The 21,501-nt window shown below is 41.0% G+C and overlaps 2 protein-coding genes across 4 annotated transcripts in view; both read right to left on the bottom strand.

The window, feature by feature from the left end:
* The window catches only part of F5 (coagulation factor V), a 74,993-nt gene extending 72,827 nt beyond the window's left edge, over positions 1–2,166 (bottom strand). Inside the window, exon 1 of the mRNA XM_040263552.1 lies at positions 1,878–2,166. Within this exon, the coding sequence (XP_040119486.1) occupies positions 1,878–2,035 (158 nt within the window). The 5' untranslated portion in view covers positions 2,036–2,166. The remainder of the gene's footprint in view (positions 1–1,877) is intronic.
* Positions 2,167–5,038: 2,872 nt separating this feature from the next.
* LOC120880273 (selectin P) overlaps positions 5,039–21,501 on the bottom strand; it is a 46,906-nt gene continuing 30,443 nt past the window's right edge. For 2 of the 3 annotated variants that reach the window (XM_040263554.1, XM_040263555.1), the window contains 8 exons: positions 21,207–21,392; positions 14,257–14,442; positions 12,933–13,145; positions 11,724–11,909; positions 10,651–10,770; positions 7,575–7,605; positions 6,432–6,487; positions 5,039–5,770 (listed from right to left, as the gene is read on the bottom strand). In XM_040263554.1, coding sequence (XP_040119488.1) covers positions 6,433–6,487; positions 7,575–7,605; positions 10,651–10,770; positions 11,724–11,909; positions 12,933–13,145; positions 14,257–14,442; positions 21,207–21,392 — 977 coding nt within the window. In that variant the 3' untranslated portion in view covers positions 5,039–5,770; position 6,432. Of the gene's footprint in view, positions 5,809–6,431; positions 6,488–7,574; positions 7,606–10,650; positions 10,771–11,723; positions 11,910–12,932; positions 13,146–14,256; positions 14,443–21,206; positions 21,393–21,501 lie in introns of all 3 variants that reach the window. The other variant, XM_040263553.1, reaches the window with a different exon arrangement.

Here is a 21,501-nt window from a genome sequence, read left to right as displayed (position 1 = left end):
ATTCAAAATAAGTTCTTAGTTTAAGCAGCCAGATATACAGGTTTAATTTTTCACATAGATGTACTAGACCAACACAATACTGTAAAGCAATTATCCTTCAATTAAAAATAAATAAAATTTTAAAAAAGAAGTACTAGAAAGAAATGACATGATTTGAGGTTTAAAAAATAGTGACCGTTGATCTGGATTATCACTGTTTGGTTTTGACTCAATAATTGATACCAGAGGAGTAACTGTTCCCAGAATTCTGGAAACTCAATCACAGAGTGAGAGGATAGGATGACCAATCACGGCTTCTTTGGAGAACTCACCATGTAAATCAGGGTGTTGCCCTATGTGATTCTGCCTCCTCCAATATTCAGCTTGTTATTGCCCTATGTGATTCTGCCTTCAATATTCAACTTGTTATTCTCATTGTTAATTGCAGAAGAAAGAATAAACTCCCAAGTATAAGCAGGCATAAGCATGACATAGGAAAGCCAGCATCCAAGCTAGTGTTCTACCCATGAGCAGGAAAATAGATGTTGGAAAGACTATTTCTTTGGGGGTTTTTGTTAGTATCACCTCTCTAAGGGTGTGGGTGTGACCTAGATTATCACCTTGAAATACAATATTTTAAATGATTTGTTTTTAAGAGGGACTTACTACTACAAGACCAAGCTGCCACATCCTCCAAAATAATCCAGTTACAGAGAAAAGATTTTGAAAGGGTTAATGTTATGCACTAAAAGGCTTAAAACATCACAATACTTTCCTGGCAGATTGCTTTGGTTTCGAAATTGTAAAAGAGGAACACATCTTTCACAATCATTTAAACTGTGATGCTAAGTTAAAAAAAAAAAAAACTTAGTTACACTAAGAGGTTTACTATTCAGAGAAATACTGAGTAGAACCTGTGATTTGTTTAATTTCTGGGAAATCTTATTTCTAATCTTTCAGTTAGGAAAAGAGTTTGCAACTCAGATACAGTTTTATTATTTAACCCTTGTCTTAGTTACATAGGCTTTTTAATAGTGACTCTTATCAAAATAGCCAGAGTAGACCATATCCCAGGGACTGATAAAGAATGAGAGAAGAATGAAGAGTCACGTGAAACAGAACAAAAGGTAAAAGAAAAACAATGTTGCATTTTTATGAATTGATGATGTTTTGAAAGTCATTTATAAAAGGCAACAAAAGTTTGGCAGTTGTTACTGAATAATCTGTTTATAATAAAGTTACAAGGTACACATCTTTAGTTTTAGAAGATGAAGCTAAGTGCATATAGAATAAATAGTATGTACCTAGAAGTTTTGTATCCGACTCTTTTGAGACCGGATGGACTATAGTCCACCAGGCTCCTCTGTCCATGGGATTTCCCAAGCAAGAATACCGGAGTGGGATGCCATTTGCTTCTTCAGAGGATTTTCCCAACCCAGGGATCGAAACCAAGTCTCCTGCATTGCAGGAAGATTCTTCACCGTCTGAGCCACCAGGGAAGCCCTTCCTAAAAATACTAAACTACTAAAAATCTGGAACAGGAGTTTGCAGCAAGGGCTAATGAAGAGGTAGGTGCCTGGTGCTTTTGAATCAATCAATATATTAAACCAACAATCAATGATGCTAACTAAATTATATCAACAACAAGCTCTTGAAAGCAGTATCTAGCCAAACAATATTTTCTGTAACCACTGTATTATTTATGAGAGGCAAAATGAACACCCACCAATTTTATTCATTAAACCCTCCTATTAATTGTATTTACCTATCTGAAGTTAAACACACACACACACACACACACACACACACACAGCAATGGAATTGCAAAAGGAATGTTCTCTAAAAGAAATAGATTATCCTTCCCGGAGAAGCCCATACAGACACCCCACCTGCCTTACCTAAGGTGTGTGGACTCGGGTTGGTAGTTCCATCTGATGCTCTGAGCAGCTACGTAGAACTGCCTTAGCCTCGCTGCTTCAGCCCCTAGGTTCCCCCAGCCTGCCCAGCTGGTGCCTAGGACCACGAGGACCCAGAAGCCAGGGCAAGCGAGGAACATGGTTCCTTTCCTTCTCTTGCCTGCCGCCGCCACCCCGGGGGTGGATAGGGCTGCCTCTGCGAGGCTGTCGGCGGTCTGAGCTGCAGTGAGCTCCCAGAGGCTGCGGGTGGCAGTGTCCTCCTCCTCGTCAACTCCCCCAGGCGCCGCTGATGACTATAGCCCGGGCTGTCCCCACCTCCTCAGACCTTTCTAGGCTGAGGGTTGGCTAGGTCACTGCCCCAGATGACAGGAGGTATTAGGAAGAGCCAGAGAGTTAGTGACTGTTTTACCACGGGTGAAGGAAATGCGGTGATCGGAGGTTCTATCAGCCAGGGCAGTACTCGGATTCATGAGAGGGAGTAAAACTGTCTCTCACACTTCCATCTGCTCAGCCCACTGCCCAGGAACCCCTCACCAGCCCCAGCCACCAAAAAAGCTGTCTAGGGCAGAGTTCACACTTGCCAGACCGTCTGCAGTTCCCATCGTGGTGGGACCCAAAATCCTTAACCACACTACTTTCCTTCTAATCTGAGGAAGAGGGCATTATGCCCTGTTACTGGGCACAGATATACCGTATTTTCAGGTGGTGAGGAAGCAAGGGGGTGATCACATGAATGGGGCCTGATGGCCTGGCTCACTTTACTAACTTCTACCCATGTACAGTTCTGTCTTGATTCAATATTGTGTTAGTTTCAGCTGTACAGCAAAGTGATACATATATGGGTTTCCCAGGTGGCTCAGCAGTTAAGAATCCGTCTGCCAATGCAGCAGATGCAGCTTCAATCCCTGGGTGGGGAAGATCCCCTGGAGAAGGAAAATGGCAACCCACTCTAGTAACTAATTTCCATGCCTGGGAAATTCCACAGACAGAGGAGCCTAGCAGGCTACAGTCCATAGGGTCAGAGTCAGATACAAGTTAGTGACTAAACAACAGCATAAATGTATATAATCTTTTTTAGATTCTTTTCCATTATAGTTTGTTATAAACTATTGAGTATGGTTCCCTGTGCTATACAGTAGGTCCTTGTTGTTTATCTATTTTATACATGGTTAGTGTATATATTTTAATCCCAAATTCCTCATTTATCCCTCCCCTCTCCCCCTTTGGTATTCATTGTTTGATTTCTGGGTCTGGGGGTCTGTTTCTGTTTTTGTAAATAAGTTCATTTGTGCCTTTTTTTTTTTTTTTTAAGATTCTACATGTAAGTGATATCATATGCCATCTGTCTTTGTCTTGCACAGTTCTATGTTGATAAGCACCTGTGGCCACCTAAGGCAGAGACAAAAAAGAGGGTTTAAAGAGTTTCACTGGGAGAATCAGACCAGATTTCAATCCCACTTAGTAGCTGTGTTCCCTTGGATAAGTTACACAACCTCTCTGATCTCAGGTTGGACATCAGGAGAATAAAGATGATAATAATAATTTTCCCCAATAGGGTGGTTGGGAGGATAAAGGAACACTGTGAAGTATGTAATTTCTAGCAGTTGGAAAGCACACAGCACATGTTGTTACTATGATTATATCTTTTCTGCCTCCAGGGCTCCTTACATATTTCAGAGGATCTGGCTGTTTCTCATGGCTTTAAGATATGATTTTGCTATGTATAGAGAATCTGAGAATTATCTTGTCTGAAGCATCATTATGACTTACCCCGGGCTCCCTGCATCTACTTGCCTCCAAGCTTCTACGACTTGTCTCAGGGGCTTCCCTGGTGGCTCAGTGGTAAAAAATCCGCCTGTCAATGCAGGAGACGTGGGTTCAATCCCTGGGTTGGGAAGATCCCCTGGAGAAGGAAATGGCAACCCACTCCAGTATTCTTGCCTGGAAAGTCCCATGGACAGAGGATTTGTTGCAATAGTTCTCAATAAATGGTAATCTAGCACCTCCCATGGGATCTTCATGATGTCAGGCTCCTCAACAACCTCTGTCTTTGCTTCTTGGCTGACATTATTTGATCTACTAAGAATGCCATTCTCTTACTCTTCACTGTCCACTCTGTAAATTCCAATCAGAGTCTCACCTATCTCCTTGATTCTGGGACAAACTGACTTTTCCATTTTATGAATTCCTACCACACTCTTCAAATAACATACTTATTACTCTCGGTCACTTTGTATTGGTGTCTCTTGTGTCCCCAATTACATTATCAGCTATTGAAGAACAGGAATGGTGCCATATCCTTTTTCCTCTATAATATCAGTGCTTTACAAAGCTGGTAAGCCATCAGAATTCCCTGGGGGGGATTTTTACAAAATATAGATTCTGACTCAGGACACAGGGCTGATAATCATCCTCCTATAATACTGAGCCTAAGTAAGTAAGTGTTAGTCGCTCAGTTGTGGCTGACTCTTTGCCACCCTGTGTACTGCAGCCCACCAGGCTCCTCTGTCCATGAGATTTTCCAGACAATGATACTGGAGTGGGTTGCCATTTCCTTCTCTAGGGGATCTTCCCGACCCAGGGATCGGACCCGGGCCTCCTGCACTGCAGGCAGATTCTTTACCAACTGAGCTATAAGGGAAGCCCTAATACTGAGCCTAGTGATCAGCATAAAGTGAGCAGTCAGAGGTGCTGGGGGCACTTTCTTGTGAGTGAAAACTTTTAAAAGCAGTGTGTCCCTAAATCTCGAGGTTACTACCAAAATTCTTGCAAAACCTTGTAACCTTTAGTTAGACTGTTTCACCATTTTTATTTGCGTGTTTTATTTGCATTTTTATTTGCATGTTTACCTAGTCTGTGTGACATGTTCATTGCCTCACTTTTCACAGAAAGGACAGCTATATTGTTTGGCTCTGTAATTTTTGTATCAGTTTCAGATAAGTACTGTGTAACTTTTAATAACATATTTATTAAATATGTGAATCAAAGAATGGGTAAAACACATTCAGGTGATGAAGACGTTTCTGCTTCTCTAATTTTCTTCTGTGTGTTTAGGGTGGTGGTAAGATACATATTTGCCGATTCTAGTCTCGAGTTTGTAATTGGGACAACCGTGATTGTGTATTACATTAATGTCAACAAAGTGATGGATACAGACTTTATTCAGCAAAATATCAAACACTAGAACATGGCGTTTAGGGAATCCTTTTAACTAGACATTCAAGGATTGGTCTCTGGGTCCTCTGGGGGAGAGTGACAGTGGAGGGAAGGTCTACAGTGACGTGTACCTTCCTGTCTGGAGCACCAGTCTTCTGTGGTGTCTGCAGCCTCTGGTGCCATCCAGAGGCCTCTCTTGGAGCTTCAAGGAAGTCCAAAAGGCTTCACCAACAGTAAGCACTGAAGACCCAGGAAATCCTATAGAAATTCCCTCAAGTCAGAGACATCTCCTGCCTTCCAACAAAGTAGAGGAGAACCTCCTCCAGTCCAAAAATAAAGAGGCATTTTTATTTTTCCAGTCTGGTCTTCTGCTGAGTCAGATGCTCTGGATTCTAGCTAATTAGTACCGCAAGTGACAGCTAGGCCAAAGCCCACACACCATCGCAGAAAGACTCAGTCCCAGCTTCTGAGGCTTGTGTTGGAGGAAGAGGAAATGGAGCAGGAAGGGGTGGTGGGTGGAGAACTGGGGCTTGTGGTCCAGTCCTTCTGCTCTGGTGTAGAACCAATCTAAAGGAAATTCCATGTCCTTTATTCACAAGTATTTACAGAAAACTGCAGCAAATACTTAACAGTTATAATCAAGTCTTTTCGGGAAAGCTGATGTTCAAAAATAGGATCCTGTGGGGGTTGGTTGAGGTCACCAAGACAAGGACAGGTCACTGAAAATGACAGCAAAAATTAAAATTATTGTATTTTCCTGAAAAAGATCAAAGAAAGCTCTCATCATATGTACCCTCTACAGCTTTGTATAATCTTTTTCTAGATTCCAGATAGTCTGTCATCTAGGCTATTTAGGAAACTTAATCACTCACTGAGCTTTTTGGGAGAAAGAAGGGATTATCATATATGGTATATATGATATTATATGATAATATAACATTATATGATAATATGGTATTATTTTTGATAATTATATGATAATATCATATTATTTTTGTTTCCCCAGCAGGTTGCATAGGGAACTGGCTCCATAAAGTTCATAAAATTTTTCTAGTTGTTATGATTTCTGGTGATCAAGCAAGGCTACAGTATCAGTACCATCTAGCAGCCAGTAATGGGAATGTCATACATCCTGAAATAAGTTATGTCTAATTAGAACATTTATATCCTGGAGTAAATGGAAATCCTCCTATATACTCACTTTCTATCGTCAGTCTTCTGCTATACCTGTCTCCTACTGCCAACACAATTTCCTGCATAGTTTGAACTTTAATACACGCTTAAAGTGTAACTCCCGATTATATAAAGAAAAGGCAAGCTTTATATTTTTCCTTTTCCTACTGTCTATTTCCTTCAAAAATACCTCCATAGGCAACTTACCTTAAGGGCTTGGGTCAAATGCAGCATTTGTAAAAACTCCGTATGTTCCTAGGTGGCTAAAGAACAGAAACACAAAGATGAACCTGCCATATGACGCTTTGTCCTTGACCCCCAGTCCTTCACATAGTTCATCCAGAGACCATGAAACACCACCCACCCCTGAAATTCTCTGATTTTAGAGGGAAAGAAGAGGAAAAATCAAAGAGATTTTCAAGATCCCAATTAACTGTTCTGGGTAATTTTCTTTGCACTTCATACCCAAGGTATTCATACTGAATACCTGCTCTGACCCCTGCTGTAGCCTCTTCCCAGTGAGAGGAAATCCTTTTAAAATTCTATCCTTAATACTTGATCATATGGCAATAGTTTTCAAAGAATGGTAGTACTGCTCCCTATAGCAATTTCTAAAAATTTTCATAATGAGCAAGACTTATTATTGACATTTAGGCAGGGGCTAAGGATGCTGGATGTCCTAAAATGCCCAAGGCACAAAAGAATTGTCTTATACACTCCACACAACTTTAGAAAAGCTACTCAACATTCCTGGAGGTGAAAAATCTCTGAGCCTAGAACTGAATGGCTTTACATATAAATGTTAAGTTTGTGTGTGTATCTTTTAAAATGCAATTACCATCTGAATTAAGAGAAGATGATAACAGGTTTTCCAGCTCTTCGCCAGAATAATTCATCATTTTAAGAAATCAGGTTGGTGTTGACAACACTTCTGATACTGTTTGACTCACTAATAGAATATTCCTGTCAGTTGACCTTTATGACTGTTGCCTTCATAGTGATTCTACTTGAAGGAAGGTACAAGTATCTGATGGATGACCTCATACATAGCACCTGCTAGTGTGGTGCCCCAGTTCCAGTGTGTTATTTCTATGTCTCTTTCCCTTGTATCTTGTGTTTCTCCTTTATATTATCATTAGGGCACCTAGTGATTTTTTAAAAATATTATATATTGCTGGGACATATTACTGGTAAATTTTGCTTCAGAATTAGTCTAGGGGATGTTGCCAAAGATTGTTTGATAAAAGGCATGTCTGTATAGTCATTCTGCCATACAGTGAATTAATAATTCGTAGAGTGAATTAAAAAGTCAAACTAGCAAAACTTAACCATAAAACATTTCCATCTTACCTTTGAGGGTTCAAGGGGCTTTTTCCATCATCTGAAATAAGCAAGAAGACACAGACGATTGGTTTAAAAGAAGAAAAATGAGATAAGGGGAAAGGTCATCAGCAATAGGGATTATTGGAGTAAGTCAGCAGACTGATTTCCAGGAGGGCTTATTATAAGAGATTTATTGGGAACAATCCCTCCCTGACATGTGGGACCTGTTTTAGGCTAAATTAAACATTCAGCAGTATGCAATTCCAGAGTCCATTCATCTTTCTTCTCTTCCCTTTCTCTAACAACCTGTCCTCCTACCTCTGGTCCCTGACTTCATCCCCTTGGCTACTCTTGGTGTTGTTGAGACCATCGGTTCTCAAAACCCATTTCTTTGGCACTTGAGGCCCTCTATGTTTGCATTCCGTCCATACTCTCTTAATCATTAAGATGATTGGTGGTGGTTTAGTCACTAAGCCGTGTGCGACTGTTGCGACCCCATTTACTGTAGCCTGTTAGAGTCCTCTGTCTATGGGATTTTCCAGGCAAGAATACTGGAGTGGGTTGCCATTTCTTTGTCCAAGGGATCTTCCCAACCCAGGAATCCAATCCGGGTCTCCTGCATTGCAGACAGATTCTTTACCAACTGAGCTTGGGCAAGCTAATTGCATAAACAAACCCAAACCAACATAACAGTGGGTGTTTTCCTTCCCTGATCATATACACTATCGAGGGCCTCCTGTCATAATCCAGACACTGAACTCTGATCGTGGAAACTTTAAACATGGCAGCATGTCTGTCAATCATCCCATGGGTAGATAAAAAGGGGAAAGGATCTCATGCCTAAACACATTTAGAAAATATTAGGTGAAATGAAAAAGAACAAGTGAAATGAAAAAGAACATGTGAAATGAAAAAGAACACGCCTTTATTACAAGGCGTGATTGAGCTTTCAGTGTGATAATGAGGGTGCACTCTGAATTTGCAGGAAAGGGACATAGTATGCAGGCTTTTCCTAGTATTTGAACTTGGAATCCTGGAAAGTTTAAAATCAAATTGGGACAGATCAGAACATTCCATCCCCACAAATGAATTTTTTTATTATATAGATATTAGAGGCTGGGTGGTGGCTGATTCCTCTCCATAGTTTAGAGGGTTCACTGGAAATATCTCAAAACTAAAGAAAGAATTTGGGGAAGATGCAGGAACAGGATTCTTACATGGTGATGGAGATTAGGATCAGGGTCTTAGGAGCTCTTGCCTCTGCCTTCTGGATTAGGTTAAGCAGGCACAGATGTTGCATGGAGGGACTGGTTGTAGATTTTTGGTCTTTAAGCAGAGTTACTGTTTATCTGTTGTCCTGTTCACTCACTCACAGGAGAGTATATGAAGGAGCTTTGGAAAATCAGCCTAATGCGATGGCTTTGTGAAGGGAGAGAGCGTGAGAATAGGGAACAAGGAGTTCTTCTGAGCAGTGAGGAATAGGTATTGAAATTTCAATTCCAGGAGAGTGCTGGCAGGCGCTTTTAACATAGCCACTTTCTGTCCCTGGATTTGAGCATTCTTGACCCCTTTGATACCCCCAGTTTCATGAGGAAAGATGAGCAGCCTCATTAGCTTATTTGAAGAGGCTTCTTTATGTCAGAAAGAGACAAATACCATATTATATCACTTAAATGTGAAATCTAAAATATCGTACAAATGAACTTATCTACAAAACAGACTCACAGACATAGAAAACAAATTTGTGATTGCCAAGGGGGAGGATGGGAGGATAAGGGATGAACTGGGAATTTGGGGTTGGTAGCTGCCAACTATTACATATAAATGAATAAACAACGTCCTACTGTATAGAATAGAAAACTGTATCCAATCTCTTGGGATAAGCCATAATGGAAAAGGATATTTAAAAAAGAATGTATATATGTTTAAAAATGAGTCACTTAGCTGTATAGCTGTATAGATTGGCACAACATTGTAAATCAACTGTACTTCAATTTACAAAAAAGAAGAGGCTTCTCAACTTACGGACAGGTTGAGCATCTCAGGCAGACAGACAATGAAAGGATGTTTGAACTCTTAAGGGAGGGTTCTCTTTTTTTATTCCTAGGCTACAGCTATCTTTTGATGAACAATCAGAGAAACACAGTTTCCCTTACAGAAAATCTTCATCCATTTGGGTCACTTTCTTGCTTCAATCCTGAATTAGCTCTACAAGTTTTCATGAGCACATATGCATCTCTTAGCTTTCATACCAAGTCATTACTAAAGCAGCAGCTCTTTTACACTTCCAGCTTTGTTTTTCACTTCCTCCACTAGTGTGTTGTTGTTTTTTTTTTTTTTTTCCAATTCAGGTGCAGTGAACTATTGAACATAGCATTTTCCGTTATTTCGCCCTTTTAGGTCTTGTAACATGCCATTTTCTCTGCTGTAATTCTATTTTGACTTTTTCCTTTGGCAAAATCCATCCCTCTTAGTCTTCAAAGTTAAACTTAAAAGAGCCTTTTCTGCCCTATCAATCTGGGTGGGACCCTTCTATTTTGTATTCCAAGAGTAGTCAGGTAGCATTTTTGCCCTGATGCACTTGATACACTCCAGTATTAGCACTGATTTAACTTGTCCAAGTCACCTACTGAATTATACATTCCTTAAGATCAAGCACCATCATTCTGGGTTACACTACCTAATCAGCTGACCAATAAATGGCTATTGTGTGAAAGAATGAATGAATGAAGTATAACTCCTTTCTAGTTAGTTTTGGCAATAACTAAGGTTACCTAGACCAGAAGCCCCTAAGTGTCAGTATGCACACTGGCCTCATAAAATCTTAGTAGCTGGAGTTAGGGTAGGGAGGAACTTTTAAAAAATTCAGACTTCCAGGCCCATCTCCAGATCTCCATTATATGAGGATCTGTGTTTTCTTTTTTTTTTCTTTTTCTCCCTAAATTTGACTCTGATGGGAGTTGGTTCTCAAGACCACTTAACTTGGCTTTGTTTTTTTTTAATGCAAATGTTTTCAGACATGAACTACTGAAGTTGTGCTTTCACTGCCTTGCCCCAAATCACATGAAAGAAGAAAATGAGGAGAATACTGTTTCCAATTTACCTTTTTGTCTGCGACGCCTTCTTAGCAGAGCCAGGAGTATCGAACTCGTCACTAAGCCTGTTGTACCAGCTGCTGCTCCACCGACATAAGTCAGGGCTTCCTGGACAGTCAGTGGCCCTGCTGGAAAACAAACACACACACACGTGTGAGCCATAAGAAGTGTTTTGTGCAGAAGACCATCATTCCCCCAGAAGGGCCCCAACAACGCTAAGGTGTGAGATCAATTAAGTCCTCCAAGGTCCTGGCAATGCTAACAACCCAGCACAAAAGGCCTGGAAGTCGTAAGTCACTCCAACAGAATGGGACACAAGCAGGACTTGATTTTCTTCCTAATGCTTAAATATCAAACATAATTTCCAAGGAGTCAAGGTACGGACTCAATAAATGGAATTAGATGATTAAATGGCAGTTTGGACAAACAAAATAAACTGGGTAATTTGAGGGGGAAGGTAATTGAAGATTCATTTTTATGACAGAAAGTTGTTACAACAAGCTACTAGAGGGGGAAAAATGGAAGGGAATGAAATAAACCTTACAAGCAGAGCTTGATTAAGGAAGACATATGACATGACTGAGTGACTGAACTGAACTGGACTGAACTGAACTGAACTGAACTGATGGTATTTGGGGGAGGTATATGGTAAACAAAGGTCTTCTGAGATAATGAGTTAGGATTCTTCATTAAATAACCTTCAGTTTAAAACATCTTGAAACTTCAAGATATATTAGGTTGGCCAAGAAGTTCATTTGGGTATTTCTGTAAGATCTTATGGAAAAACCCAACTGGACTTGTTGGCCAATTCAATACTATACAAAGATTATAAGGAAATGAGAGGATTCATTTCGCATTGAAAAAGTAGTGGTGATTGTTTACACAGAGTCACTAAATTTGATTCCCACTGCACTGCATAAGATTCAGAGATTCTGTTTGATTCATTGTGAAACAATTATTAAATGCAGGGGAAACCCAGTGATAAAAAGTGAGACCACTGTTAAGAAACACACAGAGGAGAAAAACTGATTTCATTATTTTCCATATCAAAGCGACTTCCTAACCTGTGTAAGACATATACCTTGGCAGGTTGGCATGGTCGTTGACCACTGACCATTCTCTTGGCATGCTGTTCTTTCTGAGCCATTAAGTAATTGACCCTCTGGGCAATGGAAGCTGCAGGTTGATCCATAGCTGAAATTTCCCCAAGGGTTGGAGCAGTTCATCACTATTGGCTCAGTGACAGGTAGCTTGGAGCATTTGACAGCTGCAGAAGAAAAAAGAACGTAGGAAAAGCGAACATACAGAATGAACATAAAAGAGATCATGGGTTTCACATGAAACATGGCTAGGGTTGCCCATAGATGTGGTGGAATACAAAAGATCAGAAAGAACAGGAGCTGTTTTTGACATTCCCACAAGTTCTTCCAACATCAAACGTACTGAGATGTACACTCAAAGAATGATAGCCAAAGAACCAAGGAGGGCACGAAGTGGCGATTCAGTAAATAAACTTCCAGGGGACTGATCAGTCTTGCCCACAAAAATACTGTTTATAGAATTTTGCTTCTCAAAAATACTGTTGTCCTAAATATTATTATTACTACCACTGGCAGTTAACTTCCATGTCAGCACATATTTCTTGAGATAACAATTGTTCAGCATACCTGGCCTCTGAAAGTTTGAAAGAAGTAGAGACCACTATTCTCTTTAAACTGTTTTTCAGGGCATTTCAGGATACTCTCCCAAATTTGTGTACAGAAAATGAAATTTAACTCAAAGTTAACTCAGGAAACTGAACTTAACAAATGTTGTTGGGCAATACTGACATTTGCAAAGCACTCTTCTGTGCTTCTTAGGGAATACAGCGAAGACACACAGTGCTTCATGCATGGGGTATAGGTCTTCAAGAGATAACATTCATAATTTATCTTTTTAATTGGGTTCCAGTTATGAAATATGGAAAGTTTACAAGGCCACATCCTTAATAGAATTGTACCTTGTAACTCACAACTCATATGGCTGGTTTCATGTTCAGCCTGCTAAGGCTCTAACACATTTTGTCATTTGCATATGTTTCCTCCTTTAGGAGTACCAGAGCATTAGCTTGTGATGAAGGGGGAACACGATATGCCTGTTGCTCATTACTTCTAATTGGGATTGGTGTGGGTTTCATGGAGGAGCTGACACTTGAAGTGGTCACTGGCATTGGATAGGATTTTGACAGGCATGGACAATGCCTAGCATGCTAGAAGATAGCATCGGAGCTGCCTGCTATGTTTCACCTTACCTCTGCACGTGGGAGCTACTGCTGTCCATTGTCTGGAAGGTCTGCATTGAAGCGCACTCTCTCCCATGAGTGTGAATCCAGCTTTGCATCCAAAGTGGCAAGTGGTATTCAAACCAAAGTTCCTCAGATGATGCTGACAGGACATTGTTCCCTGGTTTGGAGCGATGAGGGATGGGCATCGCACCCCTGGAGCAGGAACTGATACTGTGTCCACTGTGAAAAGAAAATGTTTCAATTTACAGAGCTCCCAACTAAGAGGAGCACAACAGAGTTCAGACTGACATACAGTAACTGTCTTCTGGTCCTTTCATAATCAGGGAGGTTCTAGCAGTAGCTCCTTAAGGAAGTTAAGGAAAACTATTAAAATCAGGTATGGAAAACCAGGAGATTTCCTGGTGGCTCAGCGGTAAAGAATCTGCCTGCAATGCAGGAGATACGGGTTCCATCCCTGGTGCGGGAAGATCCCCTGGAGAATGAAATGGTATCCACTCCAGTATTCTTGCATACAAATTCCCATGAACAGAAGAACCTGGCAGGCTACGATCCATGAGGTCGCAAAAGAGTCAGACAAAACCTAGCAACTAAACCATCCACCACAATAGAAAACCAGATGAAAACAATTATCTAAAATTGCTCTTGAAGAGATGATTCTCCTGGCCAGAAGAATTTGGGGAGAGGATGTCAATGTTACTTATATTAAGAAGAAAACCACCCCCCCAAAAAAAAACCCCAGAATAATGGGTGTAGAAATATGAAAAATCAGCAAAATATGCATAGACCAATTGCTTTCCCATTGCTGCTTTATTGGGAGGTGTTCATTATCTTCAGGCCAAAGGTCAACATGAAATGTGAAGTGAGGAAGATGCCACTGGCTCTGTCGTTAACTTGCCACATGGCAGAGAGATGACAACTGACCTCTCCCCCCTTCAGTTCCTTGATTTGAAACATTTGACCAGTAACTCCACCCCTAGTGCTCTGCTGGTGATGAAGAAATGGAAACCATTCAATGGACCCAACAAAGCTCTTTGAGAAAAAGAGCCAAAATTATGAAAGAAAATTTGTGCTTAAAAATCAGTATATCTTTTATTCACAAATATGAAAATGTCCTGCCACTCCTTATATATTTTTTAAATCCATAGGCTATGTTTCCTGTATCCCAATAGATAACCCACTTCATGACAGAAGTGAAACCTTCACAATAATAATAATAATATTATGTGTACCTGTCACATAGTAAGAGTGTATGTAAGTATTTGTTATTTTTGTTGAGGAAATTTCTAGAAGAAGGGCTGTCTTGCAAGGATACAAGGCATGTATCTTTCACCTTTGCAGGTTGGTGGGGGTGCTGTCCATCTCCCGGAAGCTGTGCACTCAACATGGTTGGACCCCTCCAGCTTCAAGCCCTCGTTACAGGAGAAATGGCAGATGGAGCCAACGATGAATTCTCCACGAGTGTCAGGACAGTCCAGGCTTCCCTGCTCAGGGGCAGATAGTTCCGGACACTTGCTGGCTGGAGAATCAAATCAAGAATGTCACAATCTCCAAATTGATCTGGAAACCCTGTTTTGCACCAAATTAATTCATTCACATTTTCAACAAATTGCACTACCACTGTGTTTTGCTAGGTAGCAGACATTTCACAACAAACACAAGTCATGAAGTGCAGAGGGCAGGGGGAAGGATGGTGGGTTTGCAAAGAGGAGTATAGGGAGAAATTCTAAAAATGAAGGAGACAAGGGTTTAAGCAGTCAGACTCAAGAATTCACCATCTCATCCTCTTTTCTCTAAACCTTTTGCTTCAGAGACCTTGTGGCCTCCCTGACTCTCACTATCCTCTTTGTATAAGGGCAGTCCAAGGTTTCATTTCCATCCTTCCTTCTGCCTGAAACTCCTTCCAGTTAGATATCCTGCTGTCTCCACAAATTCAGCACATCTACACCTGCAATGATCATGTTCTGTCATAAACTACTATTCCTTCCATTTGGATCCCCAGGCTTTCTTTTTTGGGCACAGGTAAGTGCAAAACCTCCTGGTCAAGCTAGGATATTCCCTGGGATTTCCCTTAACTGACCTCATGTGTTCTTGCCTCTGGGCCTTGGCTCCCACTACCCTAAATTTCTTTCAATTTTCACTGAATAAAATCCCCAGCCATCCTCTGGGATCCAATCAAACACAGCCTTTCTAAAGCCTCTTCTGATCACTGCAGCCTGAAGTCTTCTCCTCTGAACACATCAGTGTTTCTGTTTGAACTCTCATGCTATCATATCACATGTCAACTCTTCCCTCTTCTCCTGGATGGAAAGCTCCTAAACCTGAGAATCATAAATCTTTGTGTCTCCCACGATCAACCATATGCCAAGTGTATGAGTAAATGAATTTACTGTTTCCCTCAAAAACTACTTTTATAAATTTATTGAAGTTACATATTTATCTTAGGATCATGTCTTTCTCTCAGTGACATTCTCTGACATGAGACTATTATTTATCTACAAATATTGGGTTATTGGAGCTTTCCTGGTAGCTCAGCTGGTAAAGAATCTGCCTGGAATGCAGGAGACCCCAGTTTGATTCCTGAGTTGGGAAGATCCCCTGGAGAAGGGATAGGCTACCCACTCCAGTATTCTTGGGCTTCCCTGGTGGCTCAGCTGGAAAAGAATCCACCTGCAATGCCAGAGACCTCGGTTCGATCCCTGGGTTGGGAAGATCCCCTGGAGAAGGAAACGGCTACCCACTCCAGTATTCTGACCTGGAGAGTTCCATGGACTGTAGAGTCCATGGGGTCTCAAAGAGTTGAACACGACTGAGCAACTTTCACTCACGTTGGGTTATTGCCTAAATCCAAGGCTATCTGAAAGCAATGCCTTGGTCAGATAAAGCTCATTTAGCTTAGCTGTTTTGTATTAAAAAAAAAAAAAAAACTCTCGAAGCCCTGTGCAATGCCTCATGGAAAAGTATTGGTTTTTACATGATGGCCCACGTTTTTTTGGAGTGGGCTGTTCACTGAAAGACTGTGGATCCTGATTGTGTGAAACCATTCAGATAGCCAAAGTAACATACTTAATTTCAGTTTAGAACTATGAAATTTTTGAGTAATTAATGAATCCATGCCTGGCAGATCAATTCTGTTTATTAAACATTTATTATCTATTGGTATAAGTCATAGATATTAAATCATTTATGAACATTTTCCCTCAAATAGCTTTTTCAGAATCTCCCAGAAAATACATAATGCCAGCTATTCCTCAAACAAAAGTGCCTAAAGCAGAGTAGAGGGGTCTAAAAATATTTGTTAAAAGAATGAACGTTAGTAAGCACAATTTAATTCGGATGCATTCTGACAAGTGTTTTTACATGATATGAAAAGAAACAAGAGGAGTTCCTGTTTTTAAAAATTGACTTAAATGACCCCTAGCATACAAAGAGAATTCCACAGCATTAAATCTACTTGGGGGATATGCTTTGGTCTCAGTTCTATGAGTCTTTTTCTGCCAAGGTTATAAACACAGCCTTTTGTGTCTAGGAAATTTTCTGAACCCTCTTCTGTAAACATAAACCTTGTTGAATCAAAGGCCCCTAAGAAGGATTTGACTCACTTGCACAAGGAAGCCTGGTTTCCGGTCTGAGGGGCAGACTTGATGAGGTACGTGGAAGCCTATTCCAGATCTGGCAAGTGGTGGGCACTCAGCAATCAGGGGCTGAATTAAATCTGAGGAAGTTGGTGGAGTGAAGGGGCCTTGTGCAGAGGTAGAGGAAGAGATTTTTACCAAGGGATGACCTCTCTGGGTAACAACAAAAAGAAGTCATATTCTTGAGCCTACTCTAAAACTTTATTAAAAACTGACTTAGTACAAGAAGAATAGGAAACGGATAAGAGCTGCTTTTATCACCATACTTAATGCTCTGTTTTCATGGACTTCAAAGCAGTGCTGTCTATTGAAACAGTCTTCACTGATGTTTTCTGTGATTGGTGATGTAGGTGAACGTGATGGCGTGTGAATTCATGAAATTAGTGGGTTCACTGCCATGCTATCATCAACTGATAAAATGTTGCTTTATATTATTTTAATTTTAATGAATTCTTTGTCTCTGTGTATTATTATTATTATTTTTTAGCTTGAGTCAAATGTAGTTTTGTCATGAAATTTTTGGAAAGAAAAAATAGTGTACATAATAAATTTCATTGAGTTGGTGGTTCTAAACTCAAACTTTGAAAATGAAGACTGAGAATCTTCACAGAGTCAGATAAAGCTTGGAGGAGTGGAGAAATGAAATAGAGACATGAGCCAGGCCGGAGCTTAGAGGGCACCAGTCTGCTGTATTTTAGATCTTGGATGAGCAGGGGTGTGGCAGAAGGACAGCGCTAGGATTGGGACTCCAAACCAGGACCCACACCTCCCCATCAAGGTAAGGTTGGTCATTAGGAGTCAGGTCCAGCAGTTGAACAGGGTCTCCAGAGAGTCAATTACAACGTGATTGAGGGAACAGTCATCATATCAGGATAGTGGCCCAACAGCCAGGAATGTAGGGAACAGAGCAACCAGATGGGAGCAACTCAGTACCGTTTATGTTCAGGGAAAGGAATTCAGGTCCTGGTGGGTAAAGGCAAGGGGGAAGATTAGGAAATGCAGGCGGACCTCAAGTCCTAGAGAGCCCAGGAAACTGACATTCTAACAGAAAGGGAAATATCTGTGGACTCACTCAGAAAACTGGAGCCCCATTTTGCACCATGAGACTATGCTCCCCTTGACACACCACCCCCATGTACTTGGTAGCCCTCAATCCCCTCTGATAGAGTCCGGGACTCTGCAGAACACCATGTGAAAATCAGAGTTCACTGCTGAAAGTTTCAAAATTCATGGACTCAGGCATATGGGAAAAGAAGAGGAACTCTCTGCCTAAATCTAGAGCCTAAATCTGGAGAATGAGATAGAAACACAGGTCCAAAAGCCAGAGCTAACTATCAGGTTCAGAGCAGGTTGGCAATTCCAAAGCCCATAGCTCACTAAATCTGCTGCCCATGGTCAAGTTTGGTTTTAGACGCTGGGCAGGGCCAGGCCAGAAATGTCACCTCTTGTGGAGAAAAGGAGGTAGAAAAGAGTCAGGAGGAATGGGGGCTTCAGAGATCACAGATTTAACAACCATGTTGATTGCAATGTATGATTTAAAACTTTCATGAGAAAAACAAAAACAAAAAACTTCAGTGAGGTATTTCTTATATCTCAGGGTTTTCTTTTTTTTTTTTTTTTTAATTTTTTAGCCTTAAAACAGAATGTGGAAAAATAGAACTCATGATAAACACCCATGGAATAAACAAATAAGTGATTGAGAAATCTGTGATGAAGCACAAGCCCTAAAGATATCAGCTATCGAAGTCCTAGATTCCTTGGATGGCTTGTAGCGGGTTTTGTTTTGTTTTGTTTTTTTTGACAATAGATGATAGCATTTTGGACTTCCCAGGTGGTACAGTGGTAAAGAATCTGCCTGCCGATGCAGGATACACAAGATACATGTATTAGATCCCTGGGCTGGGAAGATCTCTTAGAGGAGGAAATGGCAACCCACTCCAGTATTCTTGCCTGGAAAATTCCGTGGACAGAGACCCATGGACAAAGGAGCCTAGCAGGCTACAGTCCATGGAGTCACAAAGTCAGACAAGACAGCACACGTGCACGTACAGTAGTGTTTTACGTGCTTTAGCCTACAGAATCCTTGTCCAGGGGAAGAGCCTCAGAGGTGTCCTTGTCCACTCCTCTCCTTTTGGAATTGAGAATATCAGGGTGTGGCATGATCTTCTATGTGACTCCATAACTTCAGGGAAGAGCACTACAAGTCTTTGGATATTAATTTAGTGCTCATTCCACAAGAAGGAATAAGAATGAGTATTTAGCTCTTTTCACTAATAGATTTTTAGAAACATACTCACTCATTTGATCACTCATCTAAAGTTCATTTTAGAACAACTGCTACTGCAGTTGCCGCTGCAACTAGACAAGAGCAGTGGAATTTACGAATGACTATCACTGCAGATGGTGACTGCAGCCATGAAATTAAAAGACGCTTGCTCCTTGGAAGAAAAGTTATGACCAACCTAGACAGCATATTAAAAAGCATAGACATTACTTTGCCAACAAAGGTCCATTTAGTCAAAGCTATGATTTATCCAGTAGTCATGTATGGTTGTGAGAGCTGGACCATAAAGAAGGCTGAGTGCCAAAGAATTGATGCTTTTGAACTGTGATATTGGAGAAGGCTCTTGAGAGTTCCTTGGACTCCAAGGAGATCCAACCTGTTAATCCTAAAGGAAATCAGTCCTGAATATTCACTGGAAGGACTGATGTTGAAGCTGAAACTCCAATACTTTGACCACCTGATGCGAGGAACTGACTCATTTGAAAAGACCCTGATGCTGGGAAAGATTGAAGGCAGGAGGAGAAGGGGACAACAGAGGATGAGATGGTTGGATGGCATCACTGACGCGATAGACATGAGTTTGATAGGCTCTGGGAGTTGGTGATGGACAGGGAGGCCTGGTATGCTGCAGTCTGTGGGGTCGCAGAGTCTAACAGGACTGAGCGACTGAACTGAACTGAGCTGAGCTGACCTGGGATTTAGAAACTGGCCACTGGGTGGCAGTGTAGTGCAGAGGTAAAAGCTCTAGTCCTGTAATAGGCTAAACCTGGGTTTGAATCCTAACTGCACACTTTGTAGCTAAGATGTAGCACACACATCTTTGCCAGCTATTTATCTTCTCAAGCCTCATTTCTTCATCTTTAAAACAGAGATAATGATAACCATGTTAAGGATTGTGTGTATTGAATGCAAAAATGCAAATGTAATTGCTTGTACTTACGCAAACAATAAAAATTAGCTATTATTGCTGGTTTTATTATTCCTGACTATAATACATGGAATAATAGAACAAAAGAACCAAAAAATGGTGACTTTTTTTTTCCTTTGAGAATATTGCTTTTATTCTGGGTTTCATATGTTACAGGTAAAAAAATACTGTATACTTGCTTATTCCTGCAACTTAAATTGTGTAATGACTGTTTTTTTTACTTTATTTATTTTTAATTGGAAGACAGTTGTTTTACAATGTTGTGTTGGTTTCTGCCACACATGAATCAGCCATAGGTATACTTATGTCCCCTCCTTCTTGAGCCTGCCTCCCGTCTACCACCCCATCCTAGCCCTCTAGGTTGTCACAGAGCAAAATGATGATGTTTGAAAGTAAACATGAGCTGTAAATGCATCAGTTTGCAAACTTCTACTTTAGAGCACACTATGTCTGGTGGCTCAGATGGTAAAGAATCTGTCTGCAATGCAGAAGACCCGGGTTCAAGCCCTTGGTTGGGAAGATCCCCTGGAAAAGGGAACAGCTACCCACTTCAGTATTCTTCACTGGAGAATCCCCATAGACAGAGGAGCCTGGCAGACTACAGTCCATGCGGTCACAAAGGGTCAGACGCAACTGAGCGATTAACAGTTTCACTTTCATATACCAGATAGGTGTCAGCCAGATGTTTCAGGGGAATCATAGATAAGATCCAGCCATTGCCTTTGAGGATCCACTAATTCATTGTCAATAAGGCTTGGGTTTGAATAAATTTAACCAGCAAATGAGAAGATTCAGTTCAACAGATACTTGTCACACACCTACATTTTTTTTCTGTCTAGCTGCTGCAGGACATGCAAAGGTGAAGTTGGGACAGTCCCTGCCCTCGGGGAGCTTGTAATCCATATGGAACTGGAGCAAGGAGAGGCTATACACAAATCATTAGACTGAGATCCTCGAGGGGCTGGGATGGAATCACACCCACTCTGAGGTAAGCTCAGTGTCTGGGGCTTAGCAATGCTCAGTGAAGGAGGATGTCGGAATGAATAAGAGTGTAGTATGAAAATTCTTTATAATGAAGTAAAAGTCCCAGTGACATAGCTGAGCTTCATCACTAATAGTATGAATTTCCATCAATTACCTAATCTCTGAGCCTCTATTTTCTCATCCATAAAATGGCGATAATATTGCCTGTCCTCATTATTTCAGGATTGTGATAAACATCAAACATCACAGTGACACTGAAATACATTATGGAACTATGACATGGTTAAAGTTATGGTTACAAGAATACTCGAGGTGGGGAAGCTTTTGGTCTAGATTGTTATGCCTTGAAGAGAAGGCTTTCTTTAGCTTGAGGTTTACATGAACTCGTGATGATGCTCCATTCTATACTGTTACCTGAGAGGCCATAAGAAAGGGTAAACCCATGGTCCTACCTTCACATGTTGGTGGGGAACCCGTCCAGTGTCCAGATGGAGTACAGTCCAGTCTTTCTGGTCCGGATAAAGAGAATCCCTCATGACATGTGAACCAGCATGTGGACTTATAACTGGAACCTCCAAGAGGTTGGACACAAGTCTTTTCTCCATTCTGAGGGTTTGGCAGAGGTGCGCAGGTAACAGCTAGCGTGGGCATAGCCAAGGAGGAGAGAGGAGATTGTTTTAGAACACAGCCACTTAAATCAGTGTGTGTGTGTATGTGTGTGTCCTTAACAGACCAGTGCAGTACTGG

The sequence above is a fragment of the Oryx dammah genome, unplaced genomic scaffold (assembly GCF_014754425.2).
Source record: "Oryx dammah isolate SB20612 unplaced genomic scaffold, SCBI_Odam_1.1 HiC_scaffold_21, whole genome shotgun sequence".
Taxonomy (NCBI): Eukaryota; Metazoa; Chordata; class Mammalia; order Artiodactyla; family Bovidae; genus Oryx; species Oryx dammah.
The sequence above is the reverse complement of the archived record's forward strand: the minus strand, read 5'-3'. Positions and strand labels throughout refer to the sequence as shown.